Source organism: Daphnia pulex, chromosome 4, assembly GCF_021134715.1.
Source record: "Daphnia pulex isolate KAP4 chromosome 4, ASM2113471v1".
NCBI classification, from domain to species: Eukaryota; Metazoa; Arthropoda; class Branchiopoda; order Diplostraca; family Daphniidae; genus Daphnia; species Daphnia pulex.
This window is the reverse complement of record NC_060020.1, coordinates 1,288,521-1,309,822: the sequence shown is the minus strand read 5'-3', so window position 1 is coordinate 1,309,822 and position 21,302 is coordinate 1,288,521. Positions and strand designations below refer to the sequence as shown.

The window sequence follows — 21,302 nt, the reverse complement described above, 5'->3', positions numbered from 1 at the left end:
GTCGACGTTAAGGAAGTTGACAGAGAACGGGATGTGCGATTTGTCACGCACGACAGTTGCAGCTGACTTGGTCGATGCAAATAGTCGTATCCTTTTCACGGTTTCGTTTCCGAGACAATCAGTCCCATCGACGATCCATTCCACTGTCGTTGTTGTTTTGTAAGAAGATGCTGTTAATGTAGGAGTCGCAATTTATGTTTCGATGGTATCGTCGACATTTGTACAGGGCACTTCGCTGATGGAGAATAGCTGCCTATTTATACCGAACACATTGATGGTCCATTTCGAAAAGGAAATCGAAAGAATCTTGATTGGAAGACTTTGAATAAAATATTTAAAATCGTTTATAAAAACACAAAAGTTACATAATAAAATCATTTTTGCAATCCTAGTTTCTTGGGATCGACAACTACAAAGTCAAAAAATTCCAAGCAGAGATTTCTTCGAAATATTTCCCACGGAAGAAGGGAAATTTGGGACCAAAATCGTCATCTGTCGACTGATTCCAACACTACGTGTAAAACCACTGAAACCTATTTGAATTTGAATGGATTCATTCTTCTATCCATTAAATCCATCGTCACGTCCTTCAGGTGAGCACATTTTTCGACTCTTCAATTCCTTCGTTATCAGCGTTTTAAAAAGACAATCGTTCGTATGTATTTGAGTCTTAATTCTGTGCATTTTTTATTGCTGTGTTTAGCTATAGTACTCAAAGCTGGTCGTCCTAATCAGTACGAGAAACCACCTTCACTTTGTCTCAACATTTCCAAATCGTACCTTGAAACAAGCGAACCATTAAAAGGTAATTTAATTTGAGTGTTTTTTTTCCGGAAGTGGTTCGGTTATAATTGAGGAATTTTTGATTTTAGATGGAGAGACTGTTACATTGCGAATTTTAAGCAAATGGAAATAATCTGAAATGATTTCGACTTGGGTTTAAGTCTCATGCTGATACCAGACGTCATTAATTACCGTAGTGTCGTGCGCAAAAAAAAAAATGCATTAGCTTTTCTTGGAACTCATTTCGAGATTTTGATCGCCCATCCTTTGCGCACGAGAATGTATCTATACTACCTAGAAAAGAACAGAGGTAAAAACGACAATAATCTTCCATGAACACAACATCCTTTGTGAAAATGCTGTGAAACTTTGGACGCATAGTGTACGTCTGTCTGCTGTCTGGGAATATTGAACGAGTGATACTTGGGGCCAAAAGTGTCAGGGATGTCAGGGACCTGTTTCTTTCAGTTTTTGGCATTCGACCTCTTTTTCAGCTAGACGTCACACTATCTTTTAAAAATGTCTTTCGGTAATATTTACTTTCCTACTTTTGTTTCATTATCAGCAGTGTAATGAGGGAATTTGTCGTGTGTATTTGAGATTTAATTCTGTGCATTTTTTGGTGATAAGTAGCTGTGGTAATCAGAGGTGGTAAAGATAATCAGTACACGAAACCGCTTGGAACTTCTATTCACCTCTCCAAAGCGTACCTTGAAATAAGCGAACCACTAAAGGGTAATTTTATGTTTTCCCGAAAGTGGATTGGGACTAATAAACTAATAACTGAGGAGCCTTTGATTTCAGATGGAGAGACTATCACATTGCGGAGATTCAAACAGTCTCTTGGCGGTGGAGTGATTTGCGCTCTCTTCAACAGCACTAGAGATGAAGTTTCTCTCGATTTAACATTTCCTGTTGGAAAAAAGTATACACTCTTCATCGATGCCAATGATCATCCTTCAGCACGAATCCATCTCACTGGGTATACATACTTATTTTATTGTGGTATTTCATTTTTCTGAGATTCTGACAATCGAATCTATTTTTGTTTTCTAGGTCTTTTATAGTTGAGCCCTAACTCTTTCAGTTGTGAAAGCTCATCGCGTAATTTTTCTTGAATTTCACGTTAAACGTTTTGAATCCGTGTTGCAACTTGCAGATTACTTTTCCTTATAAATATAATAAGCTCATTCTGCCTATATTATCGTTCTACTTGATTGCTCTTCGTATTCAGATATATTTCTTTTGCGCAAGCTAGATCGTGCATCGCAGCTCCAATTGTATTTTGTCACCTTTTCTTTAGTTAAGATCTCAATAGACACGAGACTCGAGATTATCAAAAGGTGACGTACATTTTATGAAAGACGACTGGTGTTGGTGTGTTAGCGCAGACCTGGTGAGTGGTGGCACACCTGGTTCCCATTCCCACTGACTCACTTTTTCTGACACCTGTTGCTCCGACATATAGGTGGGGTTTTTATTCAACGGTTGTCATATTCTAGAATGTTCTATTTAGTTTTTGAAACATTTAGACCAGATGACGATGCGCATGTGCTGTTTATTTTTTAAAATAAAGTGTACAGTAGATTAGTATAAAGGTCCTCATATTTCGTTTGAAATACGCAAAGTTCTATTTTCCAGAGTAACACTGAAAAGAGAACGCTTTAAATAACATTATTTTCAGCTATATATGGGATTAAATAAATGAAAACCACGGGAAGTTTTAATTTATTTGTGTTAGATAATTTATTGTCAACTTCCCGTACCTACAAATGGAAGCATTGTATCAATCAAAGACTATTTCATGTTTATTAATAATAGAAAAGTGGTATACAAAAGAGAATAAAATTGTTGAACTAGATTTTTGTTTGTTTCACCGTTCTTAACGCGTAACAACGGTCCAAAACAGGATAAATGACCAATGCAATTGCTAAAAATGTAAATCCCCATTATCCATTCACCGGAAATGCATGTCTGTTAATATAGAATAATAATGCAGGCCTTTGTCGCGGAAATGTTCTCTACTCGACATTCCACTTGACACTTTCGCAATACTTAAATGCCTATAATGCCCAGAAAACCAATTAAAATTCAGTACTTTAAATTTTAGCAATCGTTATATACAACCTCAGATCCGCACTTTGCAGCATTTTCGCTACTAGCGCACCAAAAAGATGGACCCCAAGTACATGGATCTTTACCGACGGTGACATCTTCAGCCTCCACTGTAAAGGAGAAAACAATGATGCAGTTGTTAAAATAACATTAAAAAAAAAAAACGATTACCAAGGAAGGCGACTGCAAGGACGAAGCAGAGCAAAATCAACATGGAACGCATTTTGTTAACGACTGGTGTGTGGTGCGTGGTGTCAGTGTGATATATATACCTATTGCCACAGCACTCTCACTGACTCACTGTTTCAAACACCTGTGTTTTTTTTTCTGTTTTCTCTGCAAGGGACGACGACTAGTCTCATATGGAGCCAGTTTAGAAATTTCTAAAGAGTTCAATAAACTAAATGAATACATATATCACATATCCGCTATTTGAATAGCTGTTATTTGTATAGACAAAATTTATTTAAAAGGTGCCATTTGTCTATTATTTTTTGAAACGCCATTGTAATGTAATGCAAAATGGTAACATTTGATTTCGGTTTTTCCTATTAACGTAACAAGTTCCTATTAGTAACAAGAGATGTTTAATGAAGGAATGTACGGTATCATTTAGTCAGACTATTAATACAAATATTTTTACGTGTGTAGTTAAAATGTAGTTAAAAAAACCGAAAAGATTAAGGAATTCAAAAAGAACTGGCGGATGTAACATTAAGCAGAAACCGGCAACAGCGCATGTTCAAATGTACCCAATGGCAAGACATTTAGTGAGAGCATTTTAACCAACCACAGAAGTCGACTCTCACCCTCTCAATTTTTCCATTCCCCTTTTTTCAAACCGACGATTGTGCCAGTAACTGTAAGTAAGTAACTGAGTAAGGCAGCATCGGCGTTTTGTGAGTGAATGATTTGAGTCAGGTTCAGTAACAGATTAGTAATTTTATAGTTTTTTGTGTAACAGGCTTTTATTCAACATGTCTGTTGACAAGTAAGTTGGGTTTGGTCAGGTTTTCTTTTTTCTGAAGAGGTGGAATTAACTTGATTCATTCTTCTTTATCAAGGGCGTTCGAGGACGAGTTCCTGAAAGAAGGCTCGCAAGTTTTAAAAAATGTAATTCCGAAAATGGTCCAAATCTGGAAGCAACTGGGCTTTCCTCAAAGTAAAAGCCAAGAGCGTTTCAAAACAGCAGTTTCTCATCACAAAGTAAAGTCTTTGGTCACATAATTATTTTCTGAGTTTAAATGTTCTTTGTCCATTGCAGGAATTATGGGATTCCATGCTTGAAGAAGAGCAGATTAACAAGAAAAAGATAGTGAGCAGCATTGATCGTCTAGGAAGACAACACCACCAACTTTGTAAAGAGTTAGGTACCCATTACAGAGAATTTGGGGAAGAGATGCCACTTCTAGAAATGGAGAAACAGCTACAAGAGACCTTAACTGCATTAAACAGAGAAAAGGAGGAGCGTATGAGAGCAGTGAGAGCTCTGTTTCAAGAAGAGGATGTGTTGTGTTCTAGATTGAATGCAGAACGCTGTTCCCTCAATCGAGACAGAATTCCAAGTAGTGACCAGTACGGCAAGTTGCAACAAGCTATCAACGACCTAAAAACAGAAATCATAAAACGGTAAGTACAACCTGAATGCTACAAAACAGTTTCTACATTCTAATTATAATTCTTTTCTTAATGATAAATGTGTAGGCAAGGACAGTTTGTTAGTATGAGAGATTCGATTAAGAACTCCATGGCACAATTAGAAATGTCAGCACGGAATCCTTTTGAAATGGATCTTCTTGTGAGCGATCCGCAAAGCGTATCGTTGTCAGAAACTGATTTGAATAAAATCAAGGTATGTTTTGGTTAACTTTCTATGTTGAACCAGTAAATAATGTATACCTTTTCACATTCTAGGACATCCAACAAGGGTTGATTTCTCGGATTGAAAAAAATCAGAAGAAAGTAACTGATATGTGGAATACCATTGAAATATTGTGGGAGAGACTCAGTGTTGAACCGGATGTTCGCGAAATATTTCACATGCAGAATCGTGGATTTGCTCCATCCACCGTCACAACAGTATGTTTTAGATAATTTCCCTTAAGTAAAATAAACTTATGCAAAGTTTTTAATTTCACAGTTGGAACGTGAACTAACTCGTTTGGAAGACCTTAAACGACAAAATATCGAAAGGTTTATTCATTCAGTAAGACAAGATTTGATTGGTTGGTGGGATCGCTGCTATGTTTCGGACGCCGAGCGTCGCAACTTTACCCCATTTTATGCTGAAGTATACACCGAAGATCTACTTGAATTGCATGAAGCTCAGGTAGAAAGGTACAAGGAGCTGCATACGTCTTATAAAGACATATTCACGAAGGTAACTTAAATTTCAACTTGTCAATTCCTGTACGCTTAATTATGATCTGTTGTCATTAGGTTCATCATCGAGAGAACTTATGGAAACGCATGGAGGATATCGAGGCCCGTGGACAAGATCCGTCTAGATTGTTCGGTAATCGTGGATGTGCGCTCTTGCAGGAAGAAAAAGAACGCACCAAGATAATGAAGGTAGATAAAGCATTTGATGTAAAATCATTATGTGCTACACAGAACATTTTTTTAAAATAAATAACAGGAACTCCCTCGGGTAGAGGCCCAACTGACCGAGTTGATCAATAACTATGAACGGACAAATGGGCAAGTATTGCTTATTGATGGCCAAGACTATCGTCAGGTTGTCGTAGACCAGTGGGTCAACTACGAGGAGCAAAAAGAGCACGAAAAACTCCAAAGGGTAATCTGAAATGAATCTTTCTTAAGTTGCTTAAAATATTCATACTTTTTTTAAAAATATTTTTAGCAACGAGAGCGTGCCGACAAACTGGTCGAAGAAGCCAAAGGAGGAGCTAAGCCCAACACACCGATGAAACGGCGCTTGGGGACAACTGCCATTCGCACACAGATGGAGTCACCAAAATCCAAGCAAAGGAAACTATTGGTGCCCTCGGTAAGAATTTCTTCAAACTAGTCTTATGTTAATCGAGTCTGACAGAATGTTTGTTTGGGAAAGACGGCTCCTCAGGCACGACTGGGACCTGGTCGCCGGATCTTGACTGAAGCAATTGGCAATCAGCCTCCTCATGCGACGCCCAGTGATCATGACGTTTCGGTCATGTCTACTTATTCTGTTTTTACAGTAAGTGTTGACAAGACCACCTGACGTGTGTGTCTTTTACGTTTCAAAAGACTTCTTCTCGTACTGTCCAAATGCTTCAATTGCTTCATAATGCAGGAAAACGTAGCTGCTCGCATACAGGGTGCCAGCTCGCCAAACCAAAACTATTGAAGATGTGTGTTTTTTTATTCAAGTAAAACGTTTTTTTTCCGCCAGAATCTCACGTAGCGTCTGTTGATTCCGTTACGCACACCCCATACACACACTTGTAGTTTTGAAATTTTTTGGACCGCCATGTTTGTTTGTTACAATCTAGTTTTGAAAGTAGCTTGCTTGGGAAATATTTTTTCAAATGGATTATATTCTAACATTCTGTTTTTCGTTTATTTTATAGGAGACGTTACAAAAAGCTAGGCAAGCGAAGTGTGTAAACTCCACGGTTTTGATGGATTGTAACACACCATCATCAAGTCGTGGAAACGCGACGCCATCAACATTACCGCACCGTCGATCTACACGTTTGGCTGCAGCCGCCGCGCCGACCTTAACACCTCAACCCAACCGCACACAACACCCCATGTATCGACGCTCGAAATCACATTCGATAATGGCCGCGCCTCTAACTACCCGTCTCACCCCGGCTCGTTCCACACCTAAACTCGCTATCCATAAAAGGCCTTTCCTAATTTAAAATAAATGCCTTTTTTATTTTTTTTTTTAGCGCTTGATTTGATGGCTTACTGGTCGGTAATTTCAAAATTAGTAAGAATGTATGGTATCGATTTTCCATGTTCATGTATATATCTAATTCCTTCTCTCCTGTTGATGGCTATACTAAGTTTTTTTTCTTTTTTTTTACATGGCAGCTTGGTAGTCATGTCTTTCGAAAAAGTTTCAACTGGCTTTTAACCAAGGTTATCTAATAAATGCTATTATTCTGAAAATATTGAAGAATTGTAGAGGCTTGTGTTTGCTGTTTCAGTGTGGAGTTACTATGCACTAATGTAATCGTTTTCTTTTCATTATCCAAGGTTTATTGAAAAATAAATTCGAGTTTCTTCAATCTGCAATTTCGAAAGTGTGTATAGGAATAGCTTCTTGTTTACAACAAATGTTTATTCTGAAAGTTGCACAATTTACGAAAATTTATTTATATCTTCATGAACGAACTGGTTTTAAGGCTTCTTCATGGGAACTGAAATCACACGGGTTGTTGTATCGGAAGTCACGTAAGAAAGCTCCAAATGGGACCTTAAAACAAGAAAATAACTAACGTATTTGTTGAATATGTTAATATAAAAGCAAACACTGTTGGAATGGCTTGAGATCCAAGTGGATACTTTCCTCTCGACGATTAGTTCCACCGAAATCTTCCGAGTACACTCAAAGTAAGTTACCTAAATGAACATTAATTTCCTGTAGAAATTAAAGATTAAAAAATGTCTGTAATATCTAAGAAATTTGTAAAACGGTTTGCGATTCTTTTCTCTTTAGCGATTTGTGGGTCCTAAAAAGGACCCGTTAAAAAAAAAGGGATGACAAAGAGAGGTGGACAAAGTCACATGGAAAGAGCGATTGACAAAAACATAGTAGACATAACTGGAGCAATTTCAAGAGTTGATTTTTTTTTGTTGCATGAGGAAATAGAAAAGACAAATTTAAAAAAAAAATGGGGGGAAAAAGAATGCTTTCTGGAAACAAATGAAAAGATGGACGAACGAAAAAAAAAATGCAAAATGATCACAAATAAAGTAATAAACATTCGATTGCAGCGAAATGATGAGGCTTCAAGGGTGGAGGGGCGAGAGACACGATCAATTGTTTGGAGGAGGAACTTGGGTTTTATCACAATCCTCTTGTAAACAAAATAGCGACTGGCAAGCGACCACCACGACGGCCATTAACCACCATACTGACTTTAGACATAAAACAAATAAGAGAAAAAAAATTGGCCATTCAAACAAATGCAAATAGATGGGGATGAATTTTACTGAATGAACAATGGGCATTCACACTTTTCTTGTTTACATCGGACACATTGCTTTGTTTTTGTTTAAAAATAGAGGCTCGGACGCCCTAAATCTTCTGATTTTCAAATACACATATATGGTAGGGGTGGGGTGATAAACACGCTTTGTACTCTACCGTTATTTACATCCTTAAGAATTTTCGACAGAGTGAGGATCATCCAGTTGACCATTTTTCTTACTTAACCTTAATTCTCTTTCTAGCCGACAAATTTCCCTGATGCCAGCAGCTTTGTGTTCTTGTCTCCTATACAAAGGTTCGTCGTTTTCAAATCTATGGCAAAATTTCTCTGGGGCTAGACTTTTGGAAATATGGTCTCTACTGCAAAATTTTACAAAGGTGACCCTCAATCGTACAAACAAGGTGAGGGAACTGGTGGAGGGGATACAAACAATTTGATACTTTAATTGTAAATTGTCAGCCTTTGTTCCAAAATCCAATTTTAAATTCGAAGGTCTTTAGCGAATGCACTGTCCCGTTTGTTTTCTTTTTGGTAAAGAGAGCATTCGGATTGGAGAGGGCAGATGGGATGGATTGATGAGATTATGATGTGCCAGGTATGCGTGAGGGGATAAGATATATAGGAAATAGATGATTGTGCATTCTTAGGCCTTGATGTTGAGGAGCATCTTCAACTGATTGGATATTTCTTGGAACTGTTCTTTGTGGTATGTTGCATTTGTAGTGGTCCAGTGAGGTGGAGGTTTAGGAAGACTGGCCGCCGCTGGAGCCTCACTGAACTTGGCACCCGCATAGAAAAGCCCATTGGTAGATGGTGATGCTCGATTGGGGCTTGATTTGGAAGATGCATAAGAATGAGAACGGGGACTACCAGACTGGACACTTCTTGGTGAACCATAGCGTCTTCTTGCACCAGAATCAGGAATGGCAATAGGCTGAGCAGTAGGTGTCCTGCTAGCCCTGTTTGGGGTTGAAGCCGTATTGGATTGGCTTGAAATGGCCATGTCCTCTATGGGATTGCCCGTAGAGGTCGAGCAAGCACGGCCTCCCCGTCTAACCCCACCGTTAAGGCTACTCTTGGCAGTAACCATGATTCTCATCACTTCTTCTTTCTTGATTTTATTAGCAAAAAACAAGCGGGTTTCTTCTCTTTGTTTCTATCGACCCCAACTACAAAACAACAAAAAACATGAAAATCTCGTTAATGACAACTAAATAATAAACCAAGCAATGATAAAATGAGCTTACCTTGAGACGAGATCACAAAAACACAACGAAAAAGGCGAAAATGGATGATAATGCGCAGTACACACAAGTGGCCGTAAATATACAGGACTTGACGCCACCAAACAAAGGACCAAAATGGCGGCTGCTGCAGCTGCGACGCAACAACGACGACCTGCTTGGTTTTCCCCGATACGACGAGTATAGAATAGTAGATGTGAATTGGTGTTTGTGATGTGCTTTGGTAGGGAGATAGATAGAGAAAGGCAACGTTTTCTCTTACCGACGACACACAAAGGAAAAAGAAAACTTTCTTCTCAAGTCTTTCTTTTCTTCAAGACAAACTGTTTTTCTTCGAAAACAAGTTTGTTTCTGATTGCGCAATATATTGCCCAAAAATGACTCGTTGAAAAATCTCTCTTTACCCCGTTTTTTTGAAAAAATCGAATAGCAGTTAACCGTATTTCAAATAAATGAATTTTACACAGGGGTTTAAAAAGAGAGGAACGAATCACAAAAGATTTATAAATTTCTGCTTGTCTGGAAAAAGGCTTCTAACTTGACTCGCGAACACTTCCCGGCTAACTGGTTGGCCAACAGGGGGAGCTTGGCTTCTTTGCTTAGATGGCCTCAAAACTCAAGGCCGAATATGCTTTTTGTATAGATACGGATTAGTCAATAGACGAGGGTAAAAGTCCCTATCCTGCAGAGCCATCTGGTGATTTTTAAGAAATAATGCTTGCTAAACGTAAAAAAGACAACTGATGCATCGTTTAAGTGGATGCAAAAAATACATCGAATATAATACAATATATTTTATCATTGAAAATTAAGTTTAAGGTAATCAACGGTATTTTCGTAGTTTTGATTTATTGAAGATTAAATGATAATTATAGGTGGCGCTAGTCACCACCAGCTTTTCGTCTTTGTCTTCACCAGCCAATGACGATGCAAGATTGCTTCACATCACGTGACCGTCTGCACACAAGGAGAAAACAAGGACAAACGTTGATTTTCTCGTCATTTAAAAAATACTTGGGTGAGGAAGATCAGTAATGTTATAGAATACAGAAATAGATAGTATTCCCAGTATTGGCTGTCCCCCAGGTAATCTGACACAAGCGATTTCCTTCGAAAGAAGAAGTACTTAAAGAAAAAATTACAAAACCCCTCAGCGAAGGTCTCGTAGACCAACGTTTCGAAATATTTCCTCCCATCATATATATGAGGATAGAGTGTGGGCTGCGCTGATGTATATTTCGAAAGCCCCTGGAGTCTCTCTCTCCCTCCTTTCTGTGTGAACAACGTTGCCAAATGCTGCTCCAAGATGGCGGTTGTTTTAGGCTCCTCCCCTTCTCTCGCTAGGACCTACGGTTTAGGTTTCCCCCTTGCGTTCGAGCCGCGCGATCCAGTCTTGCTCAGTAAGCTACCGGAGGTGGTAGAAAGTGTATGGTCCACGCGCGTGTGTGCAGTGAGTGTGTATGTGTACGGTGGGGCTACGTCACGCAGCTGGGTCATATCGAACCTGAATATCGAATGATTGCATATATACAGCTTCTCTCTTATTCATTAAACTCTTTTGGGCATGAACTTGTTAGCAGTGGTGGTGGATCGAATTGTATGAGCATCATGGAGAGAACCAACTAAAAGTCCACAAAAGTGCACCCCAGCTCAGTGTCGAGAAACCACGTTGTTGCCGCCACTGCCGTCTGTGCGTCGTCGAGCTTGGATATATATCTCTGTGTGCGCTGAGCCTCGAATCTATAGGATTACATATTCCCAGTCGAGGTAAAAGATAAAAGTGGGAGGAAAAGGAAAAAAAAAAAGATTTGATTGTTGAATTTTATGTCTGATGCTAGAGCTACGTTTTTGCAGCATGAAAATCGATTTCAGATGGGGGATTCCGGTCCTTGGCTCCTTGCTTGGGGGAAAAAGGTTCCTACTACTAACACACACACAACTTGGAAAGGGGAGGGAGTCTAGGAGGTGGTGGTGGAAGGGTAGTACCCAAGTAGTAGTCATCGGTACAGATTGGGGATGCTAATCAAAATAAAGTTGTCCAGATTTCTTTCAAGTGGAAGTAGTCCTTTTGGTTTTTTTCGTAAAATGTTGTGTTGAATTTATTTAAAAAAAAAAAGAAAGAAACTGGAAAATGTGAAAAGGAGCACGCGGAAGAAAGCGCCTTTTTCCACTCTCGCTTAGGCAACTTTCCCACTTGTATATCCAGCCATCCGCTTTTACTCCGCCCACCTCTCCCCTCCTTTTCTCCCTCTCTCTCTCTCTCTATTCCGTCTTTCCGTTCTCTCTCTCTCTCCTTGTATCCCATCTCTCTCTTCCTTCGTTTCTAGGTTCCACCCGGAGGCTATCTGGCTTCCAGCAGTGTGCAGGTGCAGGGCCCTAGCAATTTGGCTCCTCCACCAGTTGGGTTGACCAGAAAGCCCTCCTCCTTCTTCCTATAGTCCTACTCACTCCTTGGTCCCCCCTCTGCTGCCAAGAAAATTAAAAAAAGAAAAGACCCGAGGGTGTAGGGTGAACAAGTGGTGGTTGGTTGGTTGGGTGGTATATAAAGAAAGAAAATTCTGAAAATAAAAAAGAAACCCCCCAAAAAATAAATTAAATTTTATCTCATCCGGTCTGCTTCTATTAAAAGGAAGAATGTATAAATATTAATCTCATCTTTTTTTTTTTAAATGTTCTATTTTAGTTGAAATCATTCCTGGAGAACAAGAAAACTACACTACCCTTTTACTCCCCTCGATACCCAAGTTGAATGGAGTCTTCCCACGTCGGAGGGTCGTCGGCGACCAACAACAACAGCAATGCACGGTCGTCTCCGCTCGGGCTCCGAACTCTGACCGGTAATTATTGCTTGACATTTAAATTATACGCATTTCTGCGTGTCTGCATTTCATTTTTAGAAAGATAAACAACAAACCTTGCACCGTGATCCCAGGAAGAGAATCTTTTGTTTGAAATTCTTCCTGTTTTCACGATTTTGAATACCCCCCTCAAAAAAAGAAAATCAAATGCACTGGTCAAAGGATCTAAAAATAGGGTTCCAAGATGTCGCTAGTTGTTGTTATCCCTCTGGCCCTGGGGGGTACTCTTGATGTGCCAAAAAGGGTGTATCTATCGTACACACAGACGAGCTATACACACACACACAGACATGGCACAAAATGTTCTGCGATTGAATTCCTGGATATTGTTAAGCCTGGAAAAGGTTTTTTTTTTCTTCTATTCGTGTGATATTCATCCCCACCGTGTCAAGAAGAAAAATTGGGGGTCTCTGCTGGGAAAATTGCTGTTCCAAGACTTTTTTTTTTAAGGGGAGAGAGAGAGAGAGCCCTGGAGGGAGACTTAACCCTCCTGCGCTCCTCCCACTCTTTGTTAAAAAAATGTTTCTTTGTGAACCCGGAAAAGCTCTGTACATTTTTAGCCCTGGTAGAAGAAACTGTCAAAATCTGGATCGTTAAGTTTAAAGACTTCAACTTAAATACGCCCGAATTTTCCGTTGGGAAAAATGAGGTAGGCAGTGGTCGTTATCCCATGGGGCTAAATTTGAATTTTAAAAAAGTCTTGAAAGGGATTCTCGCATACGGTAGCTCACGATAAATCACTTGATTGAATGAGATTGGCCCCAAAAAGAAAAGAAAAATAGTTGATGAACGATAGAAAAACCCAACTGTGAGGAAGAAAAAGAGTTGTTGGGATGGTTCAATTTTCTTTTAAAGAAAAAGGGAATTTGAATCAAAATTTTGTTTTAAAATAAAGAAAAGGGCTGTTGTCCGAGGGGGTTGTCTGTGAACCCTGACCTCAAGCCTCGTATTTCATGTCACCTGCATCCCCCCTCCTCCTCCTCCCGAAATAATTCTTGTCTGGTTTTCACTAAAGAGAAATGAGAAAAAATAGAAAAAGAATATATAAATATAAAAGAAAATATAAAGGAAGAAGAAAAAAAAGTACTCTTTTCAGGTTCCCCCCAACCCCCCTTCTCACAATCTCCTACGAGGAGCCCTTCGCCAACCTCCTCCTTTTCTTTTTTCTTCTTCTATTTTCTTCTTTTTCTCTATCGACCCGCTCTCTCCCGATGATACGAAGAGTGGGCACAAAAGGAAGTTGATGAATAGGAGTAGGTAGTGAGAGAGAGAGAGAAGAGAACCCTCCTCATCCTCCTCCGGGGAAAATGCAGCAGCGCACTAGGTACTTTACTTACTACCCGGGGGAGGGAACAGACACATACTGTTTAAATGCCCCATGTATTATGTATAAATACAATCATCTTTAAATGTTATAACCTTAAAGTTCTCTAAAGAAAGAAAAACGGTCGAAATTTCATTGTTTTCTAAAAATTTTCTTTTTCCAGATTTAATTCCGGCAGCTGGAAGGCTGAGTCCTGTCCCGTTCTATCGTGTGGCCAATTCGAGATCTCAACAAGAAACGAAGGTACATACAATAAATACAAAAGCAATTGGAGTGGCGTACTAGTCATAATAATAATAACAATAAATTCGGCACAGATCAAAAACTCAACACACACACATACACAAAAAAACAGTTTTATTTGGATGAGACCCGACTCGTTCCTGTGTGCGTTTGTGGAGTTATTGACGGGGGGGACCCCTCCTGTTTGGGCTAACAAGCGTTGCCAATGCGCGTAGAACTAGAGGGAAAAAATAGAGGAGACTAAACCGAGACTATAGTATTATTATACGAGTATAAGAAGATGGCGGTATACTAGAGAGAACCTCTCTCTCTCTTTGACTGGAAAAATCCCGCCTCTGCCATTTTTATTAGTAGACTGTGACTAAATTTTGAGAGACCTCTCGATTTCGGATTTATTTTTTTCTTTCTTTCTTTTTTTGCCGATCAAGAAAAAAGGGGGGCCGCCCTTTCAATTTTTTCATCTTTTTACAACTGAATATGCACTATAAATTTCTTTTATGCTGATTATGATAAAAACGGTAAAGATTCGACCCAATTTCCCGTCATCCAATCGAACGATTCTTCCAAGTTGGGGAAGAAAAAAAAAGTAGTAGGATAATGTTTAAATGAATTAAATTTAACCCGAAATTCCGTATATATTAAATGTTATATAGGCGAGTACGAGTCCAAGTAGGAAAAGGGCCCGACTGGCCTCGGGAGGTGGAGGGGCGGTCGTGATGGGTAGTGGCGGTGGAGGGGGTGAGTCTAGGACCACTCCATCCCCGCCGCTCTTATCGGCGCCTCCTCCCGTTGTTGCAACATCGCCCAGAGAGCGTGAGAATCAAAATCCGCACGTTGGAGGAGGCCCTGGTGTTCCAAGCGACCGGGATCGACGGAGACATCCATCGAGGAGTTCTGCCCGTTGCGTACCTAGGTGAGTTGGATATTTTCCCGATTGAATAATTATGATGTTCAATTTTTAAAAATTGTGAATTTGTGGAATTTCTAGTCCACATCTGAGACGGTGTCGATATCGGGATGGCAACGGCGGAGCTAGCGCTGCTAGCGGCGTTCAGCGACTAGGAGCTGGTCCGTCTCACCACCACCAGCAACAACAACAACAGCAGCAACAACCTCAACAACATTCGCCCGGCAACAGCGGCGCCAACAACGGGTCGGGTGGCGGCAGCAATAACAGCAACGGTGGCGGGGGCAACAACGGCCAGCAGCAGCAGCAGCAGCAGCTCGCAGCCCAATCGGTGGCGGTGGCAGCAGCGGCGGCCGCGGCCGCAGCCGCCCTTCATTCGGCTTCCTCTCATCACAACAACCCGGGAATGGTCCTAGACTTGAGTCAGGTAAGTTCCTGCGCTGCTTTATGCATTAGAATATACCCTGCAACAACACAGGTCTCTCTGCCCGTTCCGTCCGTGTGTTGTTGTTGTTGCTAACCGGTCGATCCCCTTTGCGCGATCCTTTCGCCATCTACTGACTCGAGCCCGAACGATCAATCCTACGACGCCTCTTTTTCTTTAACATAACTATTTCCATTCGTTGTTTTTGGCCTAGAAAAAGGGAAATGGGCTTCCCTTCGAAATTTTCCCAACCAGATCCCCCCCAACAACAACAACAACAATATTCCAGAGCGACGGTGAAAACGCGCCAGAAGAGAAGGCGCCCTAAAGTTCCTTCTTCTTTTTATTTTCTTCGAGTTGTTGTTGTTATTCCGCACGATTCGAAAGAGATGGAAGGGAGGAGCCACGAAATGAAAACAACAATAGTACTATACTACGTAGCCGAGAGAGAGAGAGAGAGGAGGAGGTGCAAGAATGCGGCTTTTGGCAGCGCTTCAAGGACAGGCCACCAACCAAACACGGAGAGAGTCAGAAGAGAGAAAGGCAGAGAGACGAGAGGAGGTTGGATAACGGAGCTGGAAATCAGCTGGGGCCAAGTTTTTAAAAGGGAATAGGAGAGAGAGAGAGAAGTAAATAAAAGAGAGAGAAGAGAGAGAAAACTGGATGCGTGTGCACTGCGCAGCTCCGGAGTTGTTGTCGATAGTCTTTCTCCCCTATCGTCGACTTTGCATTGCGCCGGCGCCGTCTCGTCCGTCGATCTGAAAACGAAGCGGCCATTTCTTCCATCCCATTCCGCATGGATTGTATGTGTGTGTATATATATACACACACACGCGCGCAGGATGCACAGATCGATGACGCCATCGTCGTATACATTGCAGACGCACATACCAACTCGCCAACCAATAATAATCATCAGGTCATCTCTTCCCTTTGCCAAGTCATGGGGCCAAATATTTTCCCAAAAATGTTTTCCTCCTTTAATTTTTCGCTTGCATTTTAAATTAAAACATCTAGACGTTTTTTTATCAAAAGATAAGATAAAAATGGAGAGAATCCCGAGGCCGAAAAAAGAGGAAATCTGGTTAATTTGATGACTTTGAGATGAAGGGAGGGGGGCAGGATGTCACTCTGACGTAGTAGCAACAGCCAAAAGGAAGTGAGTTGGAGTGGTGGTGCTGCGCAGTAAGATATGAGCAGCAGCTGAGCTACAACGGAGAGGGGGGGCAGCCGCACGGTAATGGCTTCAACTGTGGGTGTAGTTTTGTGTGGTCCAAGTTCTTCTCTCAGGAGCCAAGAAGGAGTCGGTGTGTTGGTTGGTTGTTGGGGTTTAGTAGCTGGAGAAATCCGTCGTGTGTGTTTGTGTGTGTGTGAGTGACTGTGTATGTGACTGTGGGTGCCATCACATAATTTTGCTTTCATGTACACAAGGGATGTCGTCGTGAATCTTGCGTAGGAGGAATATCATGCAAGGTGGACGTTTTTCTAGTGGCCGGTGACCCGCCATTGGAAGAATAAAGAAACGACGGTGGTCCAAGAAGAAAGAAGAATTTCCTTCGGGTCAAAAGGGACGTTGTTGCCACCATCATTTTGTCCTTCCATGACGTAAGAGGAAGAAACGGAATGTCGGTTCCTGGCGTCTTTTCATTGGCGTTAATTTGAAGAAAAACGAAGAATTTCGATTTTCTTCTTCGTCTGTGTGTTGTACAACACACTACAACTGGGCTCTCTTCAAGGACGTCATAGGCAAAACCCCCGCCCTTCTTTCGGCCCACACCTCCCCCCATTGCTACCCCCCCTCGTCCGCCACCACCCGAAAAGTGTGTCGTCGATCGATTCCGTTCTCGTGTGCGCGCTCCGCCACCGCCGCCATCAGAGTATATAGCTCACACAGTTCTCTCTCTCTCTCTCTCTACTATCTTTTTCTCTCTCAATCCCGATGATTGTCTCTGTCGTGTGCGACCTCTGTAACAATATCGTCATACTTAACTGGCTATGCTGATCTGCGCCATGCCCTACCGACACGGTGTCGATACTGGGGCTGTGAGTGTCCTCTCTCTCATTACGGTAGGCCAAAACGGCCCCAATAACCCCACAACTTTTTGTCGATTGTCGACCATTTAGATTGAAAATATTGGCCGTACACATTGATTGATTGATTTGTTTTATTAAAACAGGTTCCTGTTTCGATTCCGGTTAACCTGCCACCTCAGTTGAATTCGTTGTATTCAGCTGCTGCTGCGGCCGCGGCAGCAGCGGCCGTGGCGGCCCACGGACCCGGCAATCACGGTCCAATGCCTCCTCTTTGCACGAGCGCCAGTGGTGGGGGTAGTGGCAGTAACGTCGGCGGCGGTGGCGGAGGAGGAGGAGGCCCGCATCATCACATGTCTCAGAATCCCAATTGCCATCAGCAAGTCCATCATCAAGCCGCCCTTTACGGCTGCACTGGCGGCCACCAGCACCACCTGCCGGCCTCTACGCAACTCCACCAGCTGGCCTCGTGCTTGCCTCCTCCTCCGCCTCCTGCTCCGCACCAGCATCATCAACACCACCCGCACCATCACCCCTACACACCCATTTACCATCCGCACCACCACCATCACCATCCGCACCACCACCACCATCACCATCATCAGCTGGCCGGCCATCCTTTGGCCGGTCCCTCACAGGGCCATCAACCTTTGCAGGTTACCTCGCTTGGCGTAGGTATCGGCGTAGGCGTCGGTGTAGGTGTCGGCGTCGGAATGGTCCAGCCGGCCCACAACCAACCGCCCTTTGCTCACGTCCCTCCGCCAACCTTGCTCCAGCAGCGGACAGCCGAGTCCGACTATCGACGAGCTGCCGCCGCCGCCATCGCTGCTGCAGTCGGTCCATCCCCTTACTCTCACCCCGGATCCTATAGCACTATGCCTATCAATCCTGCAGCTTCCTCTTCATCTTCCTCCTCATCCACCTCCTCTTACGGCCACGTCCGCCAGCAGCAACAGCAACAACAGCAACTCTCCCTCCATCACCAACAATCCCTGTCGTCATTGGCCTCTAGCGGAGGAGGACGACTATCGCTCAACAACCAAGGAGGGTACACGATTACGAGCCATTCTAATCCAGCTGCCAATCAAAACCATCCAGGTCTCAATCAACTGCAAGGCCATCCGTTCTTCGTCCATGACGGAATCCTCCACTCTCACCATCACCACCACCATCAGCAGCAGCAGCAGCAACAACAACAGCAGCAGCAGCAACAACGCTTACGAAGGAGCCGTCAAAATAATAACAATAATAACAACAACAATAACGGAATGATGGCCGCTGGCAGCAGCAATTCCGGCTCGGGTGCCGGTCCGTCTTCATTAGGAGCCTCGTCTTCAGCTTCCTCCAACGTATCCATCGCTGCAGCAGCCGCGGCTAATGCGGCTACAGTCGCATCCATGTCGGCAGCCGCTGCAGCTGCAGCTGCCAGAAGAGCCTGGCGTACCGGACCCGTCCCGCAACAGTACCCTGGATTCCTCCTTTCATTCTTGTAAGATTTTCCATCTCGTGGAAATTGTCTTTCCGTTTGTTTGTCCGAGAGACTTTGTACTAACTAATCGTGTTCGGCTTTTGTCCTTGGGAAAATGTAGGGCAATGCTGTCTAATCCGCCGATGAGTTATGGGCCCGATTTGGGGGCAGCGTCCGCTGATCCTGTCGAGACGGAAAACTACGAAGCTCTTCTCAATCTGGGTAAGGATGCACAACATATGATACTGGCGTAGACTAGATAATCTTTTGGGTAAATTTCCGGTCTGTGTTTTTTTTTTCTTGTTGTTGACTGGCTTCAAAATAATAAAAATAATAATAATAATATTTGGATATTTTTTCCAGCCGAACGCTTGGGTGAAGCCAAACCTCGAGGATTGGCGCGTACGCAGATCGATCAACTGCCGTCGTATCGATTTTCTGGCGAGATCGAAGAAGGTGGCCAGAGCACTTGCGTCATTTGCATGTGCGAATTCGAAACTCGTCAGACGCTTCGCGTTCTCCCCTGTAGCCACGAATATCACGCCAAATGCATCGACAAATGGCTCAAGGTAAATTCCGTCCGTCCAAGTCGACTTTATTGATCGACTCGAAGCTTTATAATTTAATGAAATGTTGTTTTATCCTTCCAACAGTCGAATCGTACCTGCCCCATTTGTCGTGGAGATGCATCGGAATTCTTTCACAGCCTGGAATAGAATGTAGCAGCACCATGTCTCAACACACAGGATGATTTTTGTTTTTTCTTCGTCTTTTTATCTGTCCTGGGCGCCATTGACCCTCCCTGGAAGAGCGGAGGGCTCCCACATACACACACACAATCTTCACCACCACCACCACCACACACTTTGGCTTTAGTGTCCTCCCCAAAACAAAGCAATCTTCCATAGCTTCCTTCTTTATTTTTTTTATTATTATTATTTCTCCGAAAATTGATATTTTTTCGTCTCTTGCAATCGCACTTGACCCTCCCCTACCCCACAAAAAAGAAATAACAAAAAAAAAAGAAAAACAAGAAAACAAACAAAAAACGATGTGTCGTGGCGTGTAACCCGTCGATCCTTTTTTAGGTTGGAGCTTTCAACCCTTATCTGGGAAAATATGGAAAAAGAAAAATCTTCTCTCATTCTGCCGGATGTTGTTTGTCCCCTCGTAGGCGAGCTTGTTGATCTCAATGTTTTCTTTGAAATGATTCTGCTGCTCCATCATCTCTTACCAAACGCCCCTGGAAAAAACCTCCCGCCATATTATTAATGAATAATGTCACTTTTTGAAAAAAGTAGAAAAGTCTTTAAAGAAGAGAAACCACCACTTTACTCCTCGTACGTAGGCATTCCGTCACTTACCCCCTCGAATCCATCTGGCTCCAGCACGCGCTATATATTTTCTTTCTTTATTTTCCATCCATCTCGTCACCTTCATCTTCTCCGTTTGTTTTTTCTTTCTTCTCAACGTTACGTGAGAATGACTGGTCGCTGTGATAGATATTTGCCATCTAGCGTCTGGGCTTGCAGTTTATTTGAGGGATTAGAACAGCCAGTTTGCTAATTTTTTGTTTTTCCTTCAATGATTGATGATTCGATTCATAAATCAAACACGCCACTCGCTGCATTTGTTTGGTGTGTTTTATGTTTCTTTAACTGTGACACAAAATAGTTTCTTTACCACCGATTCATCTCTATTTTTTGGGGGGCAGTTAAAATTTGTTTTCTTCTTCAGTTCGAATTATTTTTGAATTCCCGCATACGCCACATGCGCTGATCCATGTTTCTATATAGACAAAAAATCGGGTACCGTACACATCATATTGGTTCGCTTGTTATACATATACCTCCCCCCCCCTCAATCTCCCTCTTTAGACGCCATTCTCCCCCCCCCCAAAAAAAAGTTAAGTGCAAAATGTTGTCTATAATATTATTATTATTATACAAAATTACAAAAAACCCTACCTACCACTGGCCTCATAAAATTTACGCGTTTCTTTCGTTTCGATGGATCCTCACCCGCTCGGAGATGATGTAATGATTTCAAATTTTGCTGTGGTGTCTCATCCATCCTCTTCTCTTTTCCTTTTCTCCAAATAATCTTGTGTGTGTCGTAACTGTTTGTTCCTCGACTATTCAGCTAAAAAAAAAATAATAATCTTCTGGGCACATCAGGAGAAGGACCGTGAAGTTGTATATCTTTTTGAAAAAACACACACAGACAACTGCTCTCTCTTTCTCTTTCCATCTTTTTTCCTTTCTTCACTCTTACGTCTATTAAACAAAAAGAATTGTAAATCTTTTTTTCTCATTCTTCTTCTTTTACGCCACATTGTTTTCGTTTTGTGTGTCCGAAAATTGACCGTTTTTTCATCCTTCAATCCCAAAATCTTTGTTTGTTCGTCGGTTTTTTCGTCTACTGTTTCGCTCCTTTCTCCCCGAAAGAAAAAACAATCCGGGAGAAATTTAAATATTGGAATATGTTTGTTTGTTTGATTGTTTGTTTCTTTTTTTTTCCTTTTTTTTTTAAGTAATTCTTATTATTCAAGTACTGTTTCAATTACAAAAAAGTAAGTATACAGCGTGCGTGTTGTAGTGATGTCCAAAAAACAACAGTGTGTTGCCTTGGTGGAACCCTAACTATAATGGGTTGCAGTTTTCTAAGTTTGTCCGATTGTTCCATGTTCGTCTCATCTTAACCCAATACATGCCTCGTTGATCAAACCGCAATTTTG

The 21,302-nt window shown here is 42.0% G+C and overlaps 2 protein-coding genes and 3 long non-coding RNA genes across 7 annotated transcripts; 3 read left to right on the top strand and 2 right to left on the bottom strand.

The window, feature by feature from the left end:
* Positions 1-401: 401 nt before the first annotated feature.
* Positions 402-2,616, top strand: LOC124192178. The gene is made up of 6 exons (XR_006873605.1): positions 402-593; positions 704-805; positions 873-1,312; positions 1,417-1,518; positions 1,588-1,765; positions 1,840-2,616. It is a non-coding gene; the product is annotated as an uncharacterized LOC124192178 (long non-coding RNA).
* Positions 2,574-4,812, bottom strand: LOC124192176. The gene is made up of 4 exons (XR_006873603.1): positions 4,798-4,812; positions 3,070-3,281; positions 2,911-3,008; positions 2,574-2,846 (listed from the first exon to the last, which is right to left on the bottom strand). It is a non-coding gene; the product is annotated as an uncharacterized LOC124192176 (long non-coding RNA).
* On the top strand, positions 3,685-7,139 carry LOC124192175 (protein regulator of cytokinesis 1-like). Of its 3 annotated transcripts, none has more exons than XM_046585367.1 (12): positions 3,685-3,797; positions 3,863-3,889; positions 3,963-4,104; positions 4,163-4,527; positions 4,603-4,750; positions 4,813-4,977; positions 5,039-5,278; positions 5,338-5,469; positions 5,537-5,695; positions 5,762-5,908; positions 5,972-6,097; positions 6,471-7,139. In XM_046585367.1, the coding sequence occupies exons 2-12, from the start codon at positions 3,876-3,878 to the stop codon at positions 6,765-6,767; spliced, it is 1,935 nt and encodes a 644-aa protein (XP_046441323.1). In that variant the 5' UTR covers positions 3,685-3,797; positions 3,863-3,875; the 3' UTR covers positions 6,768-7,139. The 3 variants fall into 3 exon arrangements, with proteins under 3 accessions (XP_046441323.1, XP_046441326.1, XP_046441325.1); XM_046585370.1 differs by adding an exon at positions 6,194-6,251 and having other exon boundaries at positions 3,734-3,889; positions 6,471-6,612; XM_046585369.1 differs by adding an exon at positions 6,194-6,269 and having other exon boundaries at positions 3,734-3,889; positions 6,471-6,612.
* Positions 7,140-7,141: 2 nt separating this feature from the next.
* On the bottom strand, positions 7,142-10,036 carry LOC124192177. The gene is made up of 2 exons (XR_006873604.1): positions 9,314-10,036; positions 7,142-9,235 (listed from the first exon to the last, which is right to left on the bottom strand). It is a non-coding gene; the product is annotated as an uncharacterized LOC124192177 (long non-coding RNA).
* Positions 10,037-10,672: 636 nt separating this feature from the next.
* On the top strand, positions 10,673-21,297 carry LOC124192170 (neurogenic protein mastermind-like). Its single transcript, XM_046585360.1, has 9 exons — positions 10,673-11,077; positions 11,994-12,147; positions 13,656-13,735; positions 14,389-14,648; positions 14,724-15,069; positions 17,244-18,586; positions 18,687-18,787; positions 18,929-19,134; positions 19,219-21,297. Exons 2-9 carry the CDS (start codon positions 12,060-12,062, stop codon positions 19,279-19,281), a joined length of 2,487 nt encoding a protein of 828 aa, XP_046441316.1. The 5' UTR covers positions 10,673-11,077; positions 11,994-12,059; the 3' UTR covers positions 19,282-21,297.
* The last annotated feature ends 5 nt before the right edge of the window (positions 21,298-21,302 follow it).

Excerpts from the sequence above, each read along its gene's own strand:
- LOC124192175 (XM_046585367.1), top strand. Across the intron at positions 5,279-5,337 it reads ATAAAGACATATTCACGAAG|GTTCATCATCGAGAGAACTT; the intron begins GTAACTTAAATT and ends TGTTGTCATTAG. Across the intron at positions 5,696-5,761 it reads AGCACGAAAAACTCCAAAGG|CAACGAGAGCGTGCCGACAA; the intron begins GTAATCTGAAAT and ends AAATATTTTTAG.
- LOC124192170 (XM_046585360.1), top strand. The coding sequence starts at position 12,060 with ATGGAGTCTTCCCACGTCGGAGGGTCGTCGGCGACCAACAACAACAGC. Across the intron at positions 13,736-14,388 it reads GATCTCAACAAGAAACGAAG|GCGAGTACGAGTCCAAGTAG; the intron begins GTACATACAATA and ends AATGTTATATAG. Across the intron at positions 18,788-18,928 it reads CGAAGCTCTTCTCAATCTGG|CCGAACGCTTGGGTGAAGCC; the intron begins GTAAGGATGCAC and ends TATTTTTTCCAG.